The following is a 21008-nucleotide window of genomic DNA, read 5'->3' as shown; positions in this document are numbered from 1 at the left end:
TCAGTCTCTCCATCATTTTGGTGGCTCTTCATTAGAATCTCTCCACTAGCTCCATATGTACTTGGTCCCTAGGAGTTAATGCTGTCTCACTCAGCATTCAGTCTCTTGGGGTCATTTCCATTCTGACCACATATACATATATTTTTTTGAAGTGGTGTTTGTGGCCTAGAGAAAAGCACAGAGCAGCCTGGTTCCACAGGACTTGATGCCTGAGGGGATAGTGTGTGAAAGCTAGCCCTTATCTGAGTGTTTCTGGGTCCAGAAATCACTCCTATAGACCTAATAGTGCCTGCAGTGACAACCAGAGAACCGTCTCTGTGCCTTCTTTAACTTGCCAAACCACAGAAACCATCAGATGCTTAGAATCACTGAGTCATAGAATCATTTAGGTTGGAAAAGACCCTTGAGATTAACCAAGTCCAACCATCAGCCTAACACTACCAAGTCCACCACTAAATCATGTCTATAAGTGCCACGTCCACATGGCTCTTAAATACCTCCAGGAATGGCAACTCTACCATTCCCCTGGGCAGCCCATTCCAATGCCTAACCACCCTTTCTGTGAAGAAATTCTTCCTGATATCCAGTCTAAACCTCCCCTGGAACAACTTGAGGTTGTTTGCTCACGTCCTATCACTTGTTACCTGAGAAAAGAGACCTACACATCCACTTCACTGCAACCTCCTTTCAGGTAGTTGTAGACAGCGATGAGGTATCCCCTCAACCTCCCTTTTTCACTTGGAGCATTTCCTCTTGCTTGAGCTTCATGTATGTTCTTAGAAGCCTGACAAAACCAAACCAAACCAAAACCCCAAATGCATGAAAGCTAACTGTGCTAATAGCTGAGTGGGTATAAAATCAAAGACAAGGCCCAGCCTACACCTGCAAATTTGTGGAAACCATTATCAGATAAGTGATTCTGGATTAGGAAATATAGAAAACAGATACCTAAGTTTATTCCAGCATTTCAAATGACTCTCCCACCCCCCAAACCCAGGCCATCCTAATTGCTTTCTGAAGGCCTGTTTTGTATTTCTGAAGTCAGCCTATTGACTTCATAGAGCACTGGATCAAACTCAAAATGCTTTAAAGTTCGTATCTCATCTGCGTGTTATTTAACAGCAGAATGTGCTGTGTCATAATGGGCCCATCACAGAAAGTACAGATTAATATTCAGATGCAGGATGACTTTTTTTCATTGGCAAGGCAGACAACGTGGAGCTTTTTTATAAAAGTGGTTGGTAGTCCTTCAGGAGCTGTAATATTTATTTTTCAAATCAGGAAGATAATGCCGACGTCTAGCTCTGCTTCTTGCATTTTCTACTGCATCTATATATTCAGAGAACTAACTCAGCCATAAATGTTTCTGCTCCCAAATGATTAACTGTTTGAAATAAAGCACTGTCGCATTGCTCAACTTTCAACATTAGTGAAGTGAATTAATCTGGAGACACTGCAATGAGCATTTCATTCCATCTTCCTATGTGTAAGGTAGACTACACTTTCTCCCAGTTGTCTGCATTTGGCTAGATCCTCACTGCTTTTGCTCTGTGGGGGAAACTGGGGCTTTCTTCAACTTCTTGCTGTTTGGAGTGGTAGGCATGTGCCCACAAAAATATTTACCACCTTTTTTTTTTTTTTTTTTTAGGCTCCTGCTTTGGCATTTTTAAAGTCACGCCCTGGAGAGACACCTGAAAGGAAAGAAAACAGTACCTATACGTTAGCTCATGCCATGCTTCTAATTAAACCTTGCATAATAACAAAAACCCTCCTGCCATTTGCTAGGATTTTCCCCACAGCATTATGTATCCTCTTAATTAAGAGCAGGAGCTAAGTAATACCTATTTTATTCCCTCTTGCTTCCAATTAGTCCTCCATTGATCATTACCCACTCAACATTTGACAATTAACAGAACCCCCACGCTCTGCAAGAGCTGGATATGTATTTCTTCAGAAACGACACGTTGAGAGTAATGTACAGGGGGAGCTGTGTGAGTGAGTAATGGGGCGAGAGGTAGGGGGAAGGGGAGGGGATGGGATGGCCACCCAAGTGGAACAAAAGCCGTGTAACATATGCAAATGTTCAGGATGCGGTATGAGTTTTATACGCTGGATGTATATGAGGTCATATACAAAGCTCGGCTGGAGGCCTCGCTGCATTTGGGAGGCATGAGAATTTGAGGGAAAACTTCAGTTCTCATATGATCAAACATACCTCGTCATCTGCCTTTAAAATGCAAATCAGGCCCTGGTTTGGCTCTTTGGGTTTTTAGGAGACCAGGAGTTAGCATCCACTTCTGGGTCAGCACCACAGCTCGGGACTGAGGCTTGTGTAACTGCGGTCCCCACCGGATCAGTGGTGGCCAAAGACCCATTTTCAGCTACATGAGGTCATGCCCAAGCTGCTAACAGCAGGGATTGAGGATGCTCCAGGAGCTAAATGGGACATCAGGGATGCAGGCACCACTACATCCATTTCCCAGCACCCAGGGACCCTTCCTGGACAAGTAGCAACTTCTAGCAGGGGAAATCCAGTGGTGTAATGGTTTTTGGGCAGGCTTTCTGTGTGAGAGTGAACCCCAGTCAGTAGATAAGGCTACAATGTGGTCTGAAATCCTCCCTGCATCATTTTTTATTTATTTATTTTTTCTATCCATTGCAGGCCTCAAGGATTTTGTGTGAAGATGTGACAATCAGCAGCCAAACAAACTCATAACACCCTGCGTGCTGAGGCTCAGCAACAAATGCTGATGCACACACACACAAAAAAAAGCAGACCAGAGCCCTCAACAAGCTATAGCACTGCCATGGAGGAAGGAGCATAACCTCACTGCTTTGCTCTTTGCCCTGGAGGAAGGAGCATAACCTCACTTCTTTGCTCTTTGCCCTTTTAGCTATTCACAGAGCTTAATGCTGCGTTATTCCCAACAATGAGCAGAACAATCAAACTCCCATCTGGCTTAGTCACTCTAACATCTTCCCTTTAGTCACAGACTCCCGTGATTTTCTGACCATCATCTTGGATATATGCTATTATATCATCCCTGCAACAGAGAAGATGTTTACATTTGGTAACCGAAACTGCAGTTCAGGCTCACCAGTCTGCTCTAATCTGATCACATAAATAAATCCCTGGCCACAGTGGAAGGAAAGCAGACGCTGCAAGCACAGCTGGTGCTGCAACCTCTGCATCTCCCTGCTCATGCCATGATGCACAGCCTACAAGCTAATAGCATGTCTGTCCCGGGAGGGCACTCTTCTCCCTTTGGCCCTCCTGTGAACTCCCATAGGCCCCGAGCTGTGGCTGTGCCCCTGGGAGAAATGTTTTCCCTTCCTGACTTAGAAATCAGCCACAGGTTGCTGTTTGCAGTGGCTAGGGGGACCCCAACCACTACAGGGCCTCAGTGGCAGTGCTTGCTGCTGCCACCCCTCTCCTGGCCTGGGAGCAAGGATTGCAACTGAGCAAGGGGTGGGAGGCAGAAGAAGAGTTAAAAAGAGAAGCTCTCTTGTTATTAACACATTTCTGTCCTCTAATCCACTCACATCCTGCTCTTACAAATGCATTTTTGTTAAGCATTCAGCTACAGGGGGAGAATACAAGGAGATGGATTGATGTTTGTGTAGGTATGGATGCTTTTGTGTGCAAATTGCATTTTGATAGATAGACACGCACACACGCCCAGAACACTGGCTGTATTAAAAATCAACAGAAAACATCTCACAGACTTAAGTGAAGCTAGCATTTCCCCTCTCACATTCAAAATGAATCTCAGTAACCTGGTTTCAGCTGTCAGAGCTTTTCCTGATAAATTCAGCAGCACTGGGAGGGAGAGACCAACGCCCTGTGCAAGTGGCATCCTGGCAAGGAGCCTTTTTTCCTTGTCTGCTGCATGGATCCTCTTTTGGTCTGTGCAGGAAAATCCAAAATTAAAGTGTGTCCCCCCCTCTTCTTCAGTTTAGATGGCAGGGAATACTGCCCTGATTAACAGAAGCCCCTTCAGTGATAAAATTTCCCAGCGTGTGAGTCACAGGAAATTATAATCACTGCTTTCTGAGATTGCAGAACACAATGAGATTTCTGAGCTACAAACAGACTTCAATTATTCTTGAAAGACAGACAGACCTTCAAACTGACACGATTTGGGAAAATAAATATTCTTTTGTCTGCACTGCTGGTGGCAATTTCCCATTAGGCAGGAAAAGCCTTCTTTGATGAATGAATATTGTCTGCACATTAGAAGAGGAGCTACTGTGTGTATCCTAATAGCTCTCGTACACTCGGGCTCAGCCTCACGTGAGGCCCTTAAACCCTTAGGGTACAATGTGGTAGCAATCATTAGCATGCTGCATTCTTTATTGCAGCAGATGAGAAAAGGATGGTGCATATTAAAGTAAATTTGACCAACTTCCAACTCACCTGCAAGTTATGTGACAATCTGCCACATAATATTTAGCAATCTGCCTTCTTGGTCTGCAGTTAGTCCTTTCCAGCCTAGAGACTTCATGAGAAACACTCCCATTGGAGATGTTTTTTTTTTTTTGTTTGTTTGTTTTCCATATATGATTATTTTCTAATTTTAACATTTAATCACTTTTCCTTTTTGTATTTATTTTCTATAGTGGTAATTAAACCAAAATTAGAGCACCACGTAGAACTAAATAGAGTACTGTTTGCAGAAGCCAAAGGACATCGCGTTAGTGCCTTTGAAAAGCTGTGGATCTTTTGGAAGATCCACCAAGTCTCACAATGTTTCCTTCCCTTGGAATACATTAACAGGCATTAATCATATTAATCATAATTAATTGTTAACGTGGCAGCATTGCATTTTTGCCGGTCTTTTTTTTTCCCGGGACTGGTATTGGATGAATTGGCCTGGAGATATCTGGGTCACCCCATTGAGTCCCTTCAGCTCTTCTGGAACTTCGCTGTCACACCAAAGATTGGTTAGGAGTGAGGTGAGTTGGTGTGGGGAGCTTTTGGCCAATTGTTTTTCTCTGGTTGTGATTTATTTAACCTTATATTAATAAAAAAAAATATCAGAGAGGATATTTTTCATCTGATAGTTCTACTTTTACAGTCACCACCCAGCTATGTGTGCCTAAGAAAAGTTTTTACGCTAACTTACAGCAAAAATGCTAACAACCTTGTTTAAATTTTAGCTGATGTTTTTATTGGAGAGATTAAAAACCCCAAACAACAAAACTCCCGACATTAAGAAAAAGAAGCAGAAGAGCTACCGATGAGAAGTGGTCTGCAAGTGGTGGCACCAGTCTGCACACAAGCCAGCTGCAGGCAGAGATACGGCAGAGACCGAGGTGGTACTCACAGACCGAATGTGATACAGGAACAGCAAACCCCAGGGTCAGAAAGAAAGGCCATAAAGTCCCGACGACTCCCTGTCCGAGTCTTACTTCCAAAGAGAACCACAGGCAAAACCCCAAATGTTTTAGCCTCATCCCGACTGCTCAGGACGTTGGCAGTGTGACCATGCTTTGCCACCAAGCACTTGTCTGAGTACGTTTTGGCTCCACCAGCCAGCTGAGCTACTGCCGAGTGCTCAGCTCAGTGGACAATGTTTTAAGGCAGGGGGGTAGCTGTGGGAAAAAAAAGAGGACCACAACTCACCTTGTAAGTGTCAAGACTGGTTTTAAAAAAAGCCCCACAAGAATTATGGCCTCTTCGGTGTCCCACAGCGACAGGTACAGAAACATTGGACACGGCATGTACATAACATTACTTACAGACTCTACATGGAAAATGTTAACCGATTTGTCACGGAAATCTGGGATCGAGCAACACAGCCGTACAAATTCACACCTTGAGAAAGGCGAAGTGTGGACCGCTCCTCTGCAAGAGGATCCTCAGCCGATGCTTTGTATCGGAAGCATTAAAACAACGACGACAACTTCTTTTCTGAATCTCAATTCATTATTGTGTTAGATTTCAGAAACTGGAAAAGGTTCCCTTTAGAAAATGCGTGACTATTCAGACTATGAGTTCACAACCTAATTATTAAATAATTAAAAAAAAAAAAAAGAAAAAAGGATTCAACTGTCATGAAGTCTTACATGGCTGCAATATTTTAAAGCAATACCAACAATACAAGGCATAGAAATTTTCTCCTGCAACACTTGTAAAGGGATTCACATGAAAAGCAAAAGGATTATTAAAGAATAAACTGCTCTGCAGAACAGGGAGGTGAGAGGCTAGCCGTGAATTCAACCAGATTCCTTAAAGTGGAACTCCAGCTGCTTAAAAACATATCACTTCATAATTCAGAAAATGATGACCCGTACGTCTGCATACTCCCATTAAATACGACACCCCAAATGGCATGACACCCCTCCTTGAAAAGTTTTTACCTCATCTCCACCGTTACCTCCACAGTTTAAACAAAAGAACAACTATCCAAATGTAAAATGCTCTTTTTTTTTTTTTAATTACTAAATTAAGAAAGTTAAACAGTTTTAAAATGTAAACTTGCAAATAAACCATAACAAAATGTAATTAAGACTTTAAAATTTGCAACTCAGTATTAAAAACTCAATAGAAATAGAAAGGAATTTTTTTTTTTTTTTTGGTTAAACGTAAGTAATTCAAGGCTGGTACAGACAACTGAAAAGGTAATACTTTGTTCTGTGCATCCCCCATGAAATGTAAAGAAGTGCATAGTAATTCCACTGGAGAACTTGCAGACACAGAGAAAGTACTTTCATTAGCAGTACAGGACATTTAACACACTCATTTTACAATGGAAAAATGTTACACATAAAACAGAAAAATCCTAGTTGCGTGACCAACAGTTTAGCAGGTGGACATGGCTAAAATGCTATGATCTGAAGACCATCTGAATGTGGTTACACGGTTTAATAAATCTTTTTTTTTGAAACATTTCAGTATACACGTTTGGCTACAAGAAGTCCTTGCAGTTTCAATTTTCCAGTTCAAACGGTGATGGTGTAGTTTTCTTGCTTTAAATATGTTCATTTTAATTTCAAGAACAAATCATCACACACTTGTCAAACATTGGAAACATTACTGTAAATACAGCACATGATTCCTGAAAGAGCAAAGTTACAACCATCTACAGGTACATAGTCATAAACAAAAAGTGCAATCCAATTTAAAAAAATCATGCTTGGCAAAAGCCAAAAATTAGATCACTGGCTTTCAGAATCCCACCAGTGCTTTCATGTCTGCAGTAAAATTATCACTTTCTGGGTACTGCTGCAGCAGGATTCATTCCGTTCAGAATTAGTTTCCTCTGCAATAGCACCCATATACTGTATGTACAGGTATGTATATATATTATATATATTTTATATATAAAAAAAGCAAAAAACCAAACACCTGTCCTGATTTTTTTTTTAATTTTTTTTTTGTTAAAACATGAAAAAAAATGTTTTAGACAAAGAGGCCACTTCTGGAAAATAATACTTTTAGTTGAATCAGGAGAAGACTAGTTAAAATCACATAGGTTTTGCGTTTTAAAAAAAGGAAAGCACTAGGATCAGTTATTGGCACTGAGTTACTATTTACAATGAACGGAGGTTTTGCAGTTTACATAACATCAATACAATGCAGTTTTGGAGTCTTTGATTAAGAAAAAACAAGTGTTTTTCTCCTTTTCATCCAGGACATTCAGATTGTTAGGACAAGTGGTCATAGGCGAGGGCTGCGGAAGCTCCCAGCTTCAGCCCCTCCTGTGCCCGGCGGTGCTGGAAGATGCTGCTGCACTCTTGGGAAGCCGATCACGGAGTTGGAAGCCGAAGGGCAGGCGGGGCAGGGCTTGAGGAACACCTGGTAATTCGTGACAGTGTGTGGAGACCAGGGGTTTACAGGTTGTCGCCGGGCTGGTACTGGGGTTCTGTCGCAGTGAAGTAGTCTTCGAGGAAACCCTGCAAGTATTCGAAAGTTGGACGCTCCTCCGGGTCTTTTTTCCAGCAGTGGATCATAAGCTCGTGCAAGGAGATGGGACAGTCCTGAGGACACGGCATCCGATAACCGCGCTCTACTTGCTCCAAGACTTCACGGTTATTCATGCCTGTTAAGGACAGACAAACCCACACTGCTGAGTTACCAGAAAATTAACCCAAATATCCGAGTTACGTTTCTACAACACATGATTTTCTCAACCATACTTATTTCTTTCAGCTAAGAGGAGAAGTAAACCAAACCACCTCAATGTCCTGTTTCAGCTCCCCATCTCCTGCAGAGTAACCTGGATTATTTTTTTTTTCTGTAGAGGGTTTTAAAATCCAGCGATGGCTAAAATGCTGCTCCCATGGTTACCCTCTTGGCTTACTCCAAATGGGTAGGGTTTGGCACCTCCCCTCCCCAACAAGAGTGGCCACACAATACATTATGTGAAATGGTTGCCTTATGAGAAAGACTATTCAAAATTCTAGAAATTAAGATTAATTATTGAAACACTCCAAGTATGCCCCCTTTGTAAGGGCTTTGTGAGGTTGTGCTGCTGAGGTTAAAGAAGATGACAGACTTGAGGCTACCAGGCACATCCAGCAGTGTTAATTCCACATCAGCTCAGAAGCTCACTACTGCTAATGATCTGTGCTGTATTGCTTCTAGCTTATTGTCTTGCTCCAGCCCGCCCCAGAACAGAACAAAGCTGCTCAGAAGATGAGTCAAATGCCAAGCCAAACAGCTCTATGGCATAACCATGGCTCTCTCTTAAGTAAGGAAAGAAATGCTCTCATGCTTGTCTCTGTATAAGAGGTAAGCCAGGCCCTTTGCTATCTTGTATTTTCCATGTAATTCTCATTTCCTCTGCTGTTTTTATATTACATGTTACAATTCACCATACGATGTTCTTCACCATACATTAATTGCAGTCAACCTCAGCTTTAGTTCCTTTATCTCTTCCAGTTATTGCTTTGGCTTTTTAACGGTACCAAGGGTAACACTGGCACCACAGGCACATGGAAATATTTCAGAGAAAGCATGCACGTTGACTGCAAGCTTTATGCTTGCCAGTTGCCAGCTCATGCCCCAGTCCTTTGCTGAAAAACATCTGCAGGCTTCACTGCCCTGCCCTGGTGGGCCCTGCCAAGCAGCTCTGCAAGAAAACCAGGAGAACCACTGAAGTTTCTCCATGACCAAGACTAGAAATAAATGTATTGGTGTTGCTCTTTCTGCTGGCTGCTCTTCCTCCTGACTTCCAGGACACCATCCTGCCACCCAGTTCCTTCATGGTGCTCCCTTGACCATGTTCAGGACCCAGGGGGCCTCCTCCTTCCACTCCATGTTTTAGCTGAAGTTACTTGTGAGAAATAATTCAACCACCTTTTCCAGCACAGATTCACTTGTCTACTCTGCACCTTGACTGGTGGGCGCAGTATCCTTACGCTGAGTGGCATTTAGGCTGCTAATTCAGCAGTATCCTTGGGTCTGATCTTTACTCTGGGTCCTCACATCCTGGTTGTTTTTAATTCTTAGATGTTTTGAAAGAAGCATCTGCAAGATACAGTCTTTCCTGACGACCCACATCTCCATTCTCACCTCGTGTTATGATTACAAAACACCTTCTCCTCTTATCTTGACAGGGCAATTTCCTCTTGCTGATAATCCATTTGCAATACCTCTGTAAGGATCATTTTCCTAACCTGTTGCTGCAGCCATCCCTTCCACGGCCTTGCCACTTGCTCCTCGTTGCCTACTATGTCAAATACAAGCTGCTTGCCTTCCCCTTCTCCCTTTCCAAGCTTCTCACAGGCTGCCCCACAGGTGTTCAGTCTCTCGTTTGGTCACGTTCTGGTTGACTCACAGTCCTGGTTAGCCTACTGCATCACCTTAGATTTCCACACCAGCACTGACATGCTGTTTCCTATCCTTGGGTAGGGTTCTACAGAGTGATGGAAACAGCAACCATGGTGCTCTGCAGAAACTGGACTCTGCATGGAGTTAATGTTCTCCTGGGCTATCAGGTTCAGGCTGATGCTGTTAGGTCACACGGGCTCACAACAAACGAGGAAGGCTTGCCACACACAGAACAAACTTCTGGATGTTCCTCATTATCCAACTAGAACATTTGCAAACATATTCTACTTTTTTTTTTTTTAATTAAATTGAAAAAGAACACCAGTGGTCTGTGAGTCATCGCCAACCCAAGGGCAGCAACAACCCAACCCAAACCTTCTGGTGCCTTGTTGTTTTTGAGATGCTACACGAAAAAGTAGCATTTTGCTCATGTTGTGCTCTTATTATTATTTATTTATTTTTGTCTGTGTGTTTTGAACAAAAAAAATGCACTTTTTAAGCACTGTTTTTTCACACCCGTGTCTTTGAATCAGTTGAATTACCTCAATTTTTGGGCTAAGAGGTTCTTCTGTGCTTTGCTTCCCTTACATAGTAAAGGCTATGCAAATAAGAGTTACCAGTAACTCATCTACTGTGTATACCTAACCCCCAAAACAAACTGAATTCTTTGTTTTTACTTTGGCAGTGCCCCTTTAAGTACAACATGGATGGAATCAACAGCAGCAGGAAAGCTCCTTCCCAACTGATTTGTTACTCTAAGATATCAAATGCTTGGTGTTTTTATCCAGTGTATTACTCGGTGCTGCAAGCACACACTGAAACTTGATAACAAACTCCGTGCTGGAAGAAAAACCCTGAGGAGGGGAGCATGGGGAGTAAAAACACAAACAGCTCTTCCCTTCCCTTCCCTTTTCTTTTAAAAAGATAGAGAGAAGAACATAAAAGACGCTTTGCTGCCTGGAGTCACAGTCATTTCTGTCCCAGGTTTTGCTCATCACAGTATAATCCAGGAAAATGCCCTTCTCTGCCTTTGTCCTTTCCCCTCCCTCCCAGTAAAACCCAGATATGAAGCTAAATCGAGCAATCCTCACATTCCTTGGTGGAATCCATGTGTCCAGCAAGGGCTGCAGAATCCTTTTGTGTGCTATTGATTTAAAAAGGGAGATTCAAATACATATATATATATATTAATCTTGCTTGTGTTATTACTTAGACTTATAAAAATAGCGATGTGTCAGGTATGCTTTTTACTTCTTAATGGGCCTATTTATGTTTACAAACCCATTATCTGGATTTGCTTAGCTTATCCTACAGGTTTTAGTGTTTCTCTTTTGATGGCAGGAGCCTGTTGTATCTGTACTTCTAGCACCACAGACAGAATATTTGAACAGCCTGTACAACTCTTCACTCCTAATGAATACCCGAGAGTTTCAGCTCTTTTAGTAAATAATAAATGAAATTCTGATTGCAATACATTTCTAGATACCTTAAAAGTTTATTTAAAAAAAAGCAACACATAAGTCTGTGGAATAAACTACTCAGCAATGTTCTTCTGTTGACTACAGCTATTTCACCTGCTTGAAAATCAGTTTGTGCTCATAACGTTTCTAGAATTAGCATTTGAACCCAAAAGTAAACATCCAATTTCCAAACGACAGGTTTTTCATTAACTACTCAGTCCCCGAGAAAATCAAAAATGAAATAACTTCCCAGCACCCAGCTTTATTAGTGAAACTTGCAATAGTCCTAGGGTGCCACATGATACGGCCTCTTTAAAGCTCAGTACAATAAAAATCCAGCTCATACAGATGAGAGACAGAAACACAATGCTGTTTGAATCCTCCTGGAAAAGCTGCAATAGTAAGAGTTACGGTGACATAAAAGGGGATGTAAAATTTCCAGTTGTGGCTAAAAACAGCCCTGGAGCTTGGTTAGACAGAACACAGCAGATGTGCAAATAGCACAGACCTGGGCAACGCTGCTGCTCCAGAGGGCAGGAAACAAGATTGCTGGAACTAGGCAGCATCCCCACACCCAAAGCTGATGTGGTATAGATTACTTTGGGCAACGTGAAGTCCACTGAGGACAGTGATGGTTTTAAGACACTTTATTCTTGTTTTCTTGTGTTGGACTGAGAATTATGCTCCTTCAACCCTCACTGCATGATTTTAGACCAATGACTAAACACGAATACAGACACAAATGCTTGAAGTATGACTCCTAAAACAACAGCTCAGCTGCTGCCCTTCCCCTGATATGCTATCTTTCAGGTTCTCCAAGAGTCCAGAGTTGTGCCTCTGCTCGTGTTCACAGGTTCCTCAGTCCTGGACAGGTTTGCACATCTCTAGTGGAGTTGAGAAGGTAAAACCGTGCAGTTGTCCGTAGGGACTAGATCAAAACTGGCACTCTCAGAGAGGTAAAATGGAGACAGGTTGATTTGTGGGTTTTGTTTAGTTTGATCTAGGTGCAGAATTCCTAAGTTCTGGGGGCAGCCCCACAGAAAAGGTACAGGTGAGAGGAGAGGGATGGGGGGGTTATGCAGGGAGGCCATGACATACACTGCATAAATAGTACAGTGAAGAGAATGGGAAAGCTGTTCCCTTTGAAGCACAATGATGTTTTTTCAGAGAATAATACAAACTTATTCTTGTGCAAAAGTATTAACAATTTTTAAACATCTGGAAGTCATACCACTTTATTTAGAAATTAAGGCCTGAAAATCCCCAAGTACTTATCACCCTCAGAACACCCACAAAACAAAGCTATCAAAATCTTTTATTATTATTACTTTAAATACGGTATTTAAAGGCATTTAAAATATAAATATTTATTTTTTGCTTGGTATAAGAGTTGTGACTGAGCTTTCCTGCTTACAGAGAAACCCACCCGAGCTTACCCATGCTATGTGCTGAGTACACACCTCTCTCTTGTCATTAGCTACCACACACGTGACGATGGTACCCACACGTGCTGGGTCACTGATGTGTACACAGCCCCAGCCTTCTGGCCCCAGCCTCCTGCAGTGATGAGGAGGAGGCTGAACACAGCTCCCCAGGGACTGCAGAGCTACTTGGAGTCCAAACTTGAAGACCGAGCTGGCTGGAGGCAGCAATGTGGATAATATCGTGGTGGCTGTCAGAGTGGCCATAAAATGCAAACGCTTTCCATGTGACAAGTTCAGCAGAAAGCAGAAGGGGCAAGTTCAGAGGTGCTTGTTTAGTGCAGCTGAGAATTTTGTCTATCCAAAAGGCAATGTATTAATAAAACAGACTGCTGCTACAGAAATGCAGCCTCTGACTCTTAACCTCCATTAAAAAGACACTAAGATCCAAGGGGACATTTGTGAAAGTGGAAAGAAGCAGAACCTGAAAAAGGTTGACTAAGCAGATTATTTTTTACACTTGGCTCCTCTTCTGCCCATATCCAGTTTTTATTTCTCCACTGTGACAGTGAAAATAGAACCTCAACACACAGAAAGACCGTGAAAGCTGCTTATTCTAACCTGCTGCCTTGTGAAAAGGATGAGAAAGCACTGTTGGGCAGCAGTGCGCTGTGTCTGTTGACGGAAGAACAAGCTTGGTCAAAGGATGGAGATGGGGGCAGCTGTCAAAAAGTCAGTCCTGATTTTGGGAGCTACAATGTCTGGGGGCAAGGCTTGATCATGAACTCTAGCCTGATCTTCACCTCTGCCAGCAAAATCTTTACTGTTTGTGTGTCCTGCCCCTGCTGCAGCTTTTCCGCCCAAAGGGGGTCATCCATCTGGTGGAAATCTGGGGTACAAGGAATGCCAAGTCCTACTCCATACACAGTCTGTGCCCCTCCTAGAAACTGCCTGTCTTCTCCTTGTGGTGTTTCTCCCTCCTTCTGTGCAAACGTAAAACAATGCCTGGTTCTCCAAGGCATGAGGCCTCGGAGAAGGCCTTGGCACCTACTGTGCCCTGTGGGCATGGTTACCACCAGAGAACCGGGGTGCAGATGTACATAACCTCTCCAGGCACCAAGATATTGTCAAGCAAGAGAGCGATTCCTTTGTCTGAGGACGTTTCCCTGCTCTCCCTGGCCTGCTACATGCTAAAAGTAGGAACATCAAGACAATGTGCCCACCACTATGAAAAAATGGGTGTTACAGCAGAGTGTCAGCTCCATGACCCTTTTTGTTTCAAAGCTGACCCCGTTCAGAGCTTGCAGATCCACACACCAAGTTGGTCAGCAGTGAACTGCATTCCCTCGGTCCTCTGAGAGGCTCGGTGCTGCCTCCCTGAGTGGCTGAACTTCCATCTTTTCCTCCTCATGCAAGCCATGGCACGAAGGCAAGAAAAGTCCCATGGGTGGGTCTGAACCCTGCCCCGGTCAGGGACCAACATTCATGAAGCCTTGTCCTTCCAGAAAGTCCCTCCTCTCCCCAGCATGAAGCTGGAGATGAATGAACTTTTCTATGCTGGGGAGAAGAGTCTCCTTTCTCAGAGACTTAGGAGGACTTTCTCACCTGAGCCCTCTTTCCATCTTTCCATCCCACACGCACAGGCAGGCTTATGAGAATGCCCCAGTTCCCCTCCACTACTGCCTCGGCCTAAAAATGCCTCCCCACTTAGGGTCTGGAAAATGAGACCTAATGGAAATCTCTAAAGGCTTTGGAAATGAAACCTTGAAATTGAGCCTGCTCTTAGGTAAAACTGACAGAGAGGGGAGTGAAGGTGACCACGAGATGGTTAAGGCCTGGCTGAGCAGCAGAGGAAGCCCTGGCAGGAGGGAACAGCCCTGGTGCAGAGCTCAGGCAGGGCATAACCGAGGCAGTACGTGAGCACCCAGCCACCTGCTGACTCTGAGCTATGTAACACGCAAGAAGCTGTTTCTAGCTTCTCAATGACTTCCTAGCATGGCTAGGGGAGAGCGAGCTGGAAGGACTCTCAGTGCGTGAAGGCTTTATGCAGGGAGGGATGAAGGGGAAGGACGGTGCTGGAAGAGGAGAGAGGCCGCTAGCTGTCTTTGATGTGCTCCGACTGCCATCTAATAAAGCTGTCCACGTTTTCAGGACACAGACCATGCCCGAGATTTCTGTCAGGGATCCTACAAGAAGTTATATATTGCAAGCACTTAAGTGCACATCCAGTGGCCTCGTTCTCCCACAGGGAGGGAAAGAAACACTTGGGAAGTGCAGATGTCCTCTGCTGACCTGGCCAACAAAGGGTTCACTTACAAACCTGTGAGTAAACACAGGGCTTAGACGGACACTTTTGCCCCCAAGAGTATTTTTTCTGTGTGCATTTGTTTGAGCTCATGCAGATGATGAAAGGCTAGGCACTGAGCAACGCTGCCCCACAAATGTAGGGCTCAACAACAACAAAAAAATCCTTAATTCTGCCATGGCTGGCAGAGCAACTCTGCTAGCACTGGCCAGGAGCATCCTCTTTCTGCACCCCAGCCAGGATCTGTGCCCATCCCATAGAAATAACACCCTATCAGCTATGCCTTACGCATCTTCTCTCTATCTTCAACCTTTGCACACAGTCTGTGCCTGCTCATTGAGCCCTCAATAACCTCCTGGAAACCACTGCTCCCCCACGCCACTGCCAGTAATCCTCAGGGCAAGAAGACCTTTGTGCCTGCCACTGCCACAACTGCTCCATGCGGTGGCAACACCCTGCTTTCTTCAACCACACGGGGAAGGGCAGGGCAGAGGGATTCACGCATCCCACAGAAACACCCCACCCCACTTTCTGCTACCTCAGCTCTGTGACTGCTGGCACAGTCACAGCTTTGCTACGCTGCTCCCTGCTAATCATGCAAAAATTCACCTCTGATCACGAGAACCCCTCCAGTCCCCACGTTCTCTTCCCCAGTACTGGCTGCTAGGGACTAGCAAAGCTGAACCTTCTGGAAAAGCTCTGGGAGTTCAGTTTTGCTGAGCTCAGCCTTCTGAAGTGGCGTGAGATACAGCAGGATAAATTGGACTCCACCTTGATGCTTTTCCTGCTGGATTTGATGTATGGCTCTGCCTGCTTGATAACAGCACAGACTGGGAGACTGAAACTGCTTTAGGACACTTTCTACTAAATCAGCCCTAGCGTACACAGCCGAGGTTTACTGGTGAGGAATTAAAACCCAAAAAGAATAAAGATGCAGCCAGATGCCCTGTTGTCAGTATCCGCGGTGATAGGTAAACAAAGGGATTAAATCCTTTTCCATGTAATGCGCTGCTTTCTCCTCACCCCTTTCCCCTTTACCTGAATGCCTGCAGTCTCCAGGGGCGGCAGCAGAAGGTAAAGCTCTTTCTGCACAGGCAGATCCAGTCACCCCGGCTACAAATCTTAATCCACGGGATACTTGGCAGGCTTTCAACAAAGAGTCACGGGGCCTCCGGTTCCCCCATGCAGAGAACCTGGCCCCTCTCTGACCTTGCCGTGAGCTCTGGCCTGCACATTACACATTTTTTTTTCCTTTTCCTTTCCATCCATGTCTAACGCAAGGATTCAAATCTAAGAGTTCATAAGAAGGAGATTTGGTAATACCAGACATCCAGACAGTCATCAGACCTTGTACAGAACCAGGCTGACAGAATAAATGCAGTAGTGCGACTCTGGGAGCTGGTTGGTATTTTAAAGTGAATGCAATACTGTGGAGAGCTATTTGCTCCGTTACATAGTTGTTTCACCTTGCTTTCATTATTTTGCTAGAAAGTAAATGAATTTAAAACAATTAAAAAATAGAAATGAGTATGTTGGATTTTCTGCCTCTTGTTACTTTTACCATGATGATCACACACTGTCTTTCAGTCAGGACCAATTTCAAGCACAAGCAGAACCTATGCACGATAACCATCCTCCTTTGAGCCCAATGAAAATAAACACACTTTCCAATTTAAGTATATAGCTCATTCCCACTCCTTTCCCAGGTGATGCAGGGCTCAGACTATTTTCTTACCTGGGTATGGCACTCTCCCTTTTGTTACCAGCTCTGTCAGTAGGATCCCAAAAGACCACACGTCTGACTTTATTGTGAACCTTCCATACAGTGCCGCTTCCGGCGCAGTCCATTTAATGGGAAACTTTGCACCTAGCGAAGGAAGAAATAAATCTTAATCAGAACAGAGACAGAATCAAAGTACCACTTCGCAGGTGACTGTTTTGCTCTGCAACACCTGCAGGCTGATGGAGCTGCACGCAAGTATTAACAAACAGGTCCATGGAGGATGCTCACAGACAGATGAAACATGTAGGGCAGAAGGAAAGGCTTAGCAGGCAAGGAGTGGGTTTGTCCCCACATCCCAAGAGAGGGTTAAGAAGTTTTAATTCAGATTTGAAGTTTTATAACGCAAAAAAAAAAAAAGGTTTAAAAGCCAGTAAGCTCAATGTAATAGAAAATCTTTCTCCTAAAGTGTTTCAAATTAACATTTCCCTGTGACATTTGCGAGTCACACGCAGTTAGCACATATGAATAGGCGTGAGATTTATTAGAAATGCACCTCCCAGATTCCCTGATCAAACCGAGCAAAACACAAAACAAACAAACATGGTAAAAATGTAAATTAAAACCAAACCTAATATTTCATTAGAAACATGCAAGGATTTAAAAACAAGATTGCCATTCAAGTTGCTTGGAGTACAGCGATGTCAAGGCACAACTTCGCCCTGTGATTTATAACTTGACAGTGTACTTTAAGCTCCTGGCATTGAAAAGCCTGTAGTGCCTTTAATACGTGCAGCCTAATGTGCTCATCCATCAACAGAGCTTGCAGGAGCCAGTTGTGGTAAGGATGGTACGATAACAAGCCTTTAAACTCTGATTTATTTGCTTTTCCAATCATTTACTGTTTTCTTAGGGAAAATATTTTCAGTATGACTTTAAAGAAAAGTCTTGTGGTAATAATTAACTTGTAGTATGTATGAAAAAATATGCAGACATTTCCCTGGTGCCTTGTATTAACATACAGGCAAAAGAGTTGCGTTGCTTATTGCGGATCCCCAGTGACAAACACTCACATTTTGAAACATACTGACTTTGACTTCTCACCACCCTCTCATAAAAGCTCCCTTAGCTTTCGGGAGGAGCGTGGAAATTGTAACGTGGACAAATCACTCTCAGGGAGTTAAGTTATGGCGCTGTTTACAGTTCTCTGTGGGCACTGTTCTGCTGCCATATCCAGTGCTCAGCGCCTCGCATCTTCTGCTATATGCTGCAGTCTGAGTTGGACCAAGAGTACAGAGCAGACACGGCAATTCTCATCCCCTTACTTAGTAAAACATGAGGTGTGCTAAATTTTTTTCTACTCTACTTATAATTGATCCTAAGAGAGAATATTACTCAGAAACAAATACTTTTTTTTTTTTTTCTAGTAAAAATTGCAGATGCTCAAGTAAGTACTGCTATATTAAAAGACATAAGACAGAGCTTCAAATCCCTAATGCCTGAAGTAAGGAACTTAAGGCTAGTTAAGCATCAACACATAAGTGGTTAGATTTGCAAAGGTGCTGAAGGATTTGTGGATGTCTATTCACTTTCAAACCAGCCTGCCTCTTCCGTATTTCCATCAGTTGGCCTGCAGGCAGGAGCTATAATTCAGGTGCTCAGCTTTGGCCTCAGTCTCCCCAGCTTCATGGGACCAATCTTGGTTTACAAGACTCAAAATTTGCAGAACTTCATCTTATTTTAAAATCCACCGTGGCTGGGATGTCTGAGGTCTCTGCAGCAGCCTGGTGTCTGGTGGTGTGTGAGATGGCCAAGCCTGCGGGTTTGCTTGTTCATTTGTTGCACACATTTCATTCAACATTTATTTATTTATGATCAGCTGTGTTGGAAGATGAGCACTCATGCTTCCCGTTTGGGCCAAATGACCTTCAGAGGTCCCTTCTGACCTCAAGCCACTCAATGACTCTGTTCTTGACACTCAGATAGAAAGGAGGCAACTGCCTACAGGTCATCTTTGGAGGACAGAAATCTCTTCAGACTCCTTCGGGGACAATTCCCCCAGCATTTTTACCTTCCATATTTGCTGCTAGAACCCCAAAAGGTGTTGAGCACCACTCTGAAGCCTCCCAATGCTGCTGGAGGCACTCGTGCAGGCCGGACGCTGCTCCCCTTGCTCAGCAGAGCTCCTGGCTGACACGCAGCCTCTGCACACATACAACCCTGTCCCCAGCACGGTGTTAGAAAGAGCAGCCCCCTGCCCAGCCCCCGGCAGCTTATTAAACAAGCTGACTCCATGCTGCACACAAATTGCAGCATCAGATCATCAGATAAAATGCGTAGTACTGACAAGCATCTTAATAAATCTGATAAGCCAAATTACCCCCGCTGACAAGGCAGCCTATCTGTCTGCTTCTGTCAAGGCAGAAACACATTGTTGGGGGGGAATTCATTTCTTTTTTTCTTTTCTTTTTTTTTTCTTTTTTTTTTTTTTTTCTGGAACATGCTTTATTACAAACTAGCAAGTCAGTAACTCTGTCTGTACAAACTGATCGCAGGCTGCATTCCTAGGTCAGGATAGCCTGTCTTTGCCCAAAAGCAAGGTCTTCGTCTGTGGCTTTTATCTCCATCCCTCTTTTGAAACATTTCAGCACAGGGAAAGCCTTTTTTGGACTCCTGCACTGTGAGGTGAGCCAAAGCTCCTGGTACAATGCTGGGTCAGAGTTGTGGCCCTGCCTTTTGCCTCTGAGGATTTCTGTGAGCCCGGGCCCTGCTCTGCCCCGGTGTTCGCACCCAGGAGGTCACCTCCCACTCAGGGGGGATCCCCTGGGAAAAGCAGCCCCTGGTCCTGCTTTGAGTCTTCCTCCAGCCCAGCCAGGCTGTGTGAGGAGGAGGAGCAGAAGGGCCTGGGATAGCCAAACGCCCTCGATATACAGCTCTCTGTGTGGTTTCTTCTGAGGCCAGCGAAAATCTCTTGGAGCTTTGTCTGTCAGATCTCAGTCTCGACAAAGCACAAACCCCTATGATTAATGCCCCAGAGCCACTGCTGGCTTGATAACAGCCGTGTTTCCAGAAATGCTATGAAGCTGCTGCCTCTCGTACCTTAAAACCAAGCCCAGCACCCCCAGTGCCAGGAGCGGGGAGCATGGGAACCGCCGGGTGAGAGCCGGAGGGCGCAGCTCAGCACCACAACGCTCCCGAGGGTGAAAAGGGAAAGCCACAAAAGGTAGAAATGAAACGCTGAAGCAAGCATGTAACAGGAAACGAGTCAGCCTGGGTAGGCGATGGTGAGTGCTGTGTGGGAGGGACTGCGCAATTACATTTTTTGAGCTGTGAGAAATAACGTGAAATAGGGAGGCCGATCCCTCCTCAGGAAGCAGGGAACAAGGGGCACAACCACGGGCCCAAACGCAGCCCTGGCCTTTGCCCTGTGTCCTTGACTCCTCCTGACCCGGTCCTGCTCCTTGCTGAGGAGCAGACGGCACCTCTGCCATCCCTCTGGGACCTCGGGGGTTGCTGCTGAGAATCAGGAACCATCCATCCTGCCTGGTCCATGATGGACCAGGGAAAGGTGGGCATGGAGCGAGGGCAAAGCCACGGATGCTGCAGCTGGTGGCCAGCTCGAGGAGCTCTGAGGAGCTGGTGAGCTGGGAGCCAAGCCTCCACACAAGGGTCGGGGAAAAGAACCCAAAGAAACCCCCGCTCTTTTTGAGGAAACAAAAATAAGAAGCATCACTCGTTTCTAAGCCGGGCGGGAAGGAGATGTTTCTAAGCATTACGGAGGCAAAAGTTGATCTGAAAGTTTACAAACATGTAGGAGAGCTCCCAAAATAGCTGTGACTTGCCTGGAAGGCATAAGATCCTTATTGTTTCATGTGTGCTCGGTGCAGTGCTGCTGCAGGCCCTGCCAGTGAATGCAGCAGAATCATGGCCTGGTAAATAATTCTGCTCTTTTTCTTTTTTCTTTTTTTTTAATTAAGGCAAATTTAAATTTGTATCAGCTGCTACTGCTTAGAATAGTAACAGCTCTTCCCTAGCAGCTCTGTGGAGCACTCGGCACTCTCCACAAAAATGCCATGTGCTTGGCCAAAACTCCGCGGAGCTGTGAACCAGATAAGTGCGAGGGTAGCAGAGCTGGGAAACCCTGTGCCTGAGGTGATGGGAAGTTTCTCTCTGTCCTGCAGAACACCAGGAGTCTCGAGGCTTGCCTTTAACACAGGCAAAATCACGGATGGAAGGAAACAAGACTGAATACGCCCGACACTGTGCAGGGGGAAAATGATGTTGCAACAGCGGCTGCCAGAAGAAGCAAGCCCTGACGGTGCAG

At 44.6% G+C, this 21008-nt stretch overlaps 1 protein-coding gene and 1 long non-coding RNA gene across 9 annotated transcripts in view; one reads left to right on the top strand and one right to left on the bottom strand.

Annotated features, from left to right (window-relative positions):
- The first annotated feature begins 2063 nt into the window (after window positions 1-2063).
- On the top strand, window positions 2064-6053 carry LOC137854375 (uncharacterized). The gene is made up of 2 exons (XR_011095127.1): window positions 2064-4956; window positions 5161-6053. It is a non-coding gene; the product is annotated as an uncharacterized lncRNA (long non-coding RNA).
- A 363-nt stretch (window positions 6054-6416) lies between these two features.
- The window catches only part of FYN (FYN proto-oncogene, Src family tyrosine kinase), a 129379-nt gene continuing 114787 nt past the window's right edge, over window positions 6417-21008 (bottom strand). For all 8 annotated transcript variants that reach the window (XM_068677684.1, XM_068677681.1, XM_068677685.1 and 5 more), the window contains 2 exons: window positions 16700-16831; window positions 6417-8045 (listed from right to left, as the gene is read on the bottom strand). In XM_068677684.1, coding sequence (XP_068533785.1) covers window positions 7837-8045; window positions 16700-16831 — 341 coding nt within the window. In that variant the 3' untranslated portion in view covers window positions 6417-7836. The remainder of the gene's footprint in view (window positions 8046-16699; window positions 16832-21008) is intronic.

This window comes from Anas acuta, chromosome 3 (assembly GCF_963932015.1).
Source record: "Anas acuta chromosome 3, bAnaAcu1.1, whole genome shotgun sequence".
NCBI classification, from domain to species: Eukaryota; Metazoa; Chordata; class Aves; order Anseriformes; family Anatidae; genus Anas; species Anas acuta.
The sequence above is the reverse complement of the archived record's forward strand: the minus strand, read 5'-3'. Positions and strand labels throughout refer to the sequence as shown.